We start from the raw sequence: 5,000 nt of genomic DNA on the forward strand, positions 1-5,000 counted from the left end.
AGGTTCACAAATAACGCCATGGTGAACAACGCAGTAAAGGGTCAAAAATAAAGTTCCAAAAAACGAGTTTCACCTTACAGTGAGCCTATCGGCGGCCGCTGGACTGGAGTTATCAAAGTGCCTAGATGGTGTTTTTTCTGCGGATCACAAACAACCCAACCATCAGCGACCTGAGCATCAGAGGAAACTGCAGTGGAAAATTTCTGAGAAAATCCTAAAAGCCTGGATTGTATCCTAAATGAATTCTAAAGCAAAACAGACACACATAAAAAAGTTATTAACTACACAAAACGTTTGAGAATCAAAAGTTTTAAAAAAGTAAGAGTTTCAGTTTCGTGTTTGTTGTCTGCTAAAAATTATGAAGCCTTGTCTTGGATGGCGAAAAAAACAACCTGTGTCATCCTAATGTATTGGAACGATCGACGGTTTTTCACCCTACACAAGTTGTTTTCCACGGTAAGCTAATTGTAACAAAACTAGAGAAGTGATCTTATTGTGTAAGAACGGAACGATAAGCCTAAAACTCTAGACGTCTACTTTCACTTTGACTAAAGTTCAGTAGGCTGCTGTGTTATGATTTGTCGTCCAACTCCCGCCCGTGTGAAACATCAAACTATATGATCGATTCCAATTCACAAAATCTGAAAATGACACGGAATTATATTTAAAGCCTACTTGATGGTTTTCAAGAATTATGAAGACAAAGCTCAATTCAGTGATAAGACGTTCAAATCAGTAGCCTCATTGCACAGTGAGCAGACATCAACCATGTTTTTAATGTTTACAATAAAGTCACAGCTCATAGTACTTTCGTATGAACAATTAAAACGATATTATTTGATTATGACTTTTAATTTTAAATATATTCATCATCATGAATCATTTTTACAATTAAAATGCTTTTATCATATATTTTTCTAAGTTTCATTCGAAAACAAATATTATTTACATGACACATTAATCGATTTTTCTTTTTGTAGTATCGATAACATTGCAGTTTTCTTGGAATTGAAACAGAAACTATGATTATTGCTCTCGACTTTGACGGACAATTGTCCTTCAACGTCCATTTTTGCGACATTTTCGCCTCATTATACACAAACATATTAAATTTGAGCAATTGTTTACGTCTGATGATAATCCAGCCGTGACTCACGTAGCTGGGGGGGGGGGGTGAATGTTAATATAATTGTATTTAAGCATGCCTTAATGTGAAACACAAATGTTACATCAAATGTAACATGGAAAATGAAAGAAGCATTATTTTTTCAATTGTCACGCTCTCCCCGGCCAGGCGGAGTTGTCGTATCAGTAAGGTAGCGGGTTCAAACCCACATCACCGCCGAGAAAATGTTTATTCTCTATTGTCTTCTGAGACTTTCATACTCACTTCATCTCTTGTGGGTAAATTAGTCATGTTTGAAACTGAATAAAGTGACTACTATTTTTTCCTAATGAAAACTACTAATTTTTAAAACTTCAAGTAGGCAGCTCTGCTTACGTCTATAGATCAAATTAATATTATTATTGTTGTTGTTATTATTATTGTCATTATTATTATTATTATTATTATTATTATTATTATTATTATTATTATTATTATCATCATCATCATCATCATCATCATCATCATCATCATCATCATCATCATCATCATCATCATTATTATTATTATTATTATTATTATTATTATTATTATTATCATTATTATCATTATTATTATTATTATTATTATTATTATTATTATTATTATTATTATTATTGTTGTTGTTGTTGTTGTTGTTGTACTTATTGCTGGTATTACGATTGTTGTATTTTTTTTTATTAATTTTTTTTGTGATTATTAATGGTATCAGTTTATTTTTTGGTTCCATTTACCATTTTTTTCCACGCTCATGTATGTTGTCATCAAATTGTGTGATTTATTGGCGAAAGCCTAGGATTGAATAAACTTCGTCTTCCAGCTCCAGCGTGCGGATTGCATTGCGTGCTGGAAATTGGCGTGCTGGAGATTGGCGTGCTGGAGATTGGCGTGCGAGAATCCAGCGAGTATATCCTCTAGTATATCAATTTTAAAAATAAAATTTATAAAGAAAGGGGGGGGGGGGGTCCACTTTGGCAAAACTTCAATTTTTTAAAAAGGAGGGGGACGGATGTAGGAGTAGAAGGAGGGTGCTCAATTTAACCAAAGAAGAGAGGGAGAGAGAGAGAGAGAGAGAGAGAGAGAGAGAGAGAGAGAGAGAGAGAGGGGAGAGAGAGAGAGAGAGAGTGAGGAGGGGGGTGGGCCGGGAGGGGAGTGCGCAATTTTGACCAATCCATTGAAGGGGGGAGGGGCGGTGCGGTGCGGTGCGTATTTTGGGTATTTTCAATTTTAGGAGAAACGAGATGTGTTGTATAAAATGGTTTTCTTTCATTTTCAATCAAATATCATGCTAGACCTAGTAAAATAACAATGACAGCATGGAGACTTTAAAAAATAACTTTTTCACCGCATATTTCGTGAGCTGAAATTGAATAGAAAGACAGGGTAGGGTGGGGGTAGGGTGCGCAACAATTATTATTCATAAGATTGGTCCCTGATTTTCCGACTCATTTTTTAGATTTACAATATTTGGGTTGGAAACTTTTTTATTTATAATTTTAATCGATCAGTATTAGAAATTATAAGTTTTCTGTCCAGAATGAAATATAAATAATGTGTTTCGTCAGAGTGCCGCGGTGTTATTTATATTTAGAATGGGTTTTAATATTTTTTCATCAACTATCTGCTTGTGAATTTACATGTTCGTTTATTGACAGTAATATAATGCCGTCGTCCTCTGCTAGGAGGGCATTCAATAGCGTCAATGGGAATAGTTTAGCCTCTGGAACCTTTGCCCGTGTGAATATATTATTATAGAGAGATTAAATATTCTAAAAATCAATCATAATTGACTAATCGATGGGATAGGCTCACAAACTGCCACAGGCTAAGTCATCGATCGATCGATTGTCCTTTCATTATAAACATGATTTATCGATTTGTTCCAATCACTGCCGACCGTTCCTACAACTGTCAATAATCCATTGTTTTATTACTTTAATATAATATTATAATTCTCTTACAGTGTCGGTGTGTTGGTGGTTCTGTGTGACGTGGGTGGCTCAGTGAAACGAAGTCAAATAATGTTGAGCTCGACCTTGTGCGGCTATGTGGTCTAGTGGTATGACACTCGCCTTCGGATCCAAAGCTCCTGGGTTCGAGTCCCGTTCTGGGCGGCGCATAGTTGAGTCTTTTAACCCTCTCCTTACCACCCATATGAAAATCGTCACATTCGTTACGATACAACATTATCCTTATTCAAATTTCTCTTGCACATCATAATATTTAAAGAAATTATTTAGATATCGCAAGAACTTATTGCTATTGTGTTTGAGTGATAAAAAAATCTATTTTGTGTTAGTTGGGTGTGAAGTTTTGGGGAAAATCCTGAAAATGGCTGGTAAGGAGAGAGTTTAAAAGGCTATTTACTCACATTCTCTCATCGTACTCAGGTGTAAAACGAGTGCCTGGTGGTTAACAGCGTTGTCTCTGTTGGGAAAAAAATGTAATATCGCCTAACAGGCGTCATAATGTCTTGTCTTACATGTTAAGTGTTGCTTTTGTCTAGCGGCCCCTTGTAAAGCGCTTTGAGCACGTTTAATGGATATTGCTCTGTAGATAGTATGCGCTTGGCTAAGAAGCTCATAACATTGCCATCCGGAAGTATAACGGACCAACACACAAAACTGTGTGTATCCATGAACGTTTATAGTTAGGTTAATACAGTTCAGTGAGCATTACTCATAAACGCGGATGGCAAAAAACAATAACAAAGACATGAGTGACGTCATCTTCGAACTATCTATATAATAAAAAGCTTTACTGTTTTGTTTTATCAGTGATTGGATGGGTCTTATGTTCATAATGTCACACACTTTTTCGTTGGTCTTCTTTTCGGTCTAGCTGGTTTTGACCAATACGATGGAATGTCCACATTTCAAAGGCTTCAATTGGTTTTTCAATATTTTTATTCGTGTGTGACATTATGAACATGAGGCCAAACTTATTGAAAACAATTAAAGCAATAAAGAGCAAATATTTTGGGCATACACAAAGCGCCACAACTCCATCCAAAACCACATTTTAGAGGGATGCGTGGAGGGAAGGCGGACAAGAGGTCGACCAGCAAGGATATGGATGGATGACATCAAGTCATGGTCTGGCCGCCTTACTGCAGCTGAATGCAACAACAGGGCGACGGATAGACATGCTTGTCAGGAAATTTCACGTCGACCTCTGAAGAGATGACGCGCCAGATGAGATGATTGGATGGGTGGTATTTCTCGAAAAATTCACACCCCAGCGTTGAGTTGTTGTCCGGAGGAAGGTTCTTGGCATACATTCTCTCACTCGACCTAGATGTGATTAAGACTTCTTTGATTACTTTACTATAGAGTTCGAAGATGACGTCACTCAGGTCTTTGTTATTGTTTTTTGCCATCCGCGTTTATGAGTGATTCTCACTAAACTAATAACTAGACTATAAACGATCATTGTTACACACAGTTTTGTGTGTTTGCCAGTTGTACTCCCGGATGGCAATGTTGTGAGTGCATAATATCTATTGATAGTGTGCGTTTGACTAAGAAGCTCACAACATTGCCATCCGGAATTATAATAGATCAACACACAAAACTATGTGTAATCTTGAACGTTTATAGTCTGGTTAATACAGTTTAGTGAGAATTACTCATAAACGCGGATGGCAAAAAACGATAACAAAGATTTGAGTGACGTCAACTTCATTCTATTTATAGGCGGTGACGGTTATTGTAAGAGTGCTTGTACAAAAATCTCATATTATTATGAAGACGGCTTGTATGGCTTCAACATTAAATTAGATTACACGTGGAAATCTGACTAAATATTACGCTTGTCGCCCTTTGAGAAGTTGGTTATTAATTAATAGGCTTCGGCA

The 5,000-nt window shown here is 36.6% G+C and overlaps 1 protein-coding gene across 10 annotated transcripts in view; it reads right to left on the minus strand.

Annotated features, from left to right (window-relative positions):
* Nucleotides 1-796, minus strand: part of LOC144974618 (DDB1- and CUL4-associated factor 1-like) — a 58,207-nt gene extending 57,411 nt beyond the window's left edge. For 3 of the 10 annotated variants that reach the window (XM_078917665.1, XM_078917664.1, XM_078917660.1), the window contains exon 1: nucleotides 393-506. In XM_078917665.1, the coding sequence (XP_078773791.1) occupies nucleotides 393-401 (9 nt within the window). In that variant the 5' untranslated portion in view covers nucleotides 402-506. Of the gene's footprint in view, nucleotides 1-73 lie in introns of all 10 variants that reach the window. The other 7 variants (XM_078917666.1, XM_078917661.1, XM_078917667.1 and 4 more) reach the window with 6 other exon arrangements.
* Between the last annotated feature and the right edge of the window lie 4,204 nt (nucleotides 797-5,000).

This window comes from Berghia stephanieae, chromosome 6 (assembly GCF_034508935.2).
Source record: "Berghia stephanieae isolate SIO BIC M18660-M18661 chromosome 6, UCSD_Bste_1.3, whole genome shotgun sequence".
Lineage (NCBI taxonomy): Eukaryota > Metazoa > Mollusca > Gastropoda > Nudibranchia > Aeolidiidae > Berghia > Berghia stephanieae.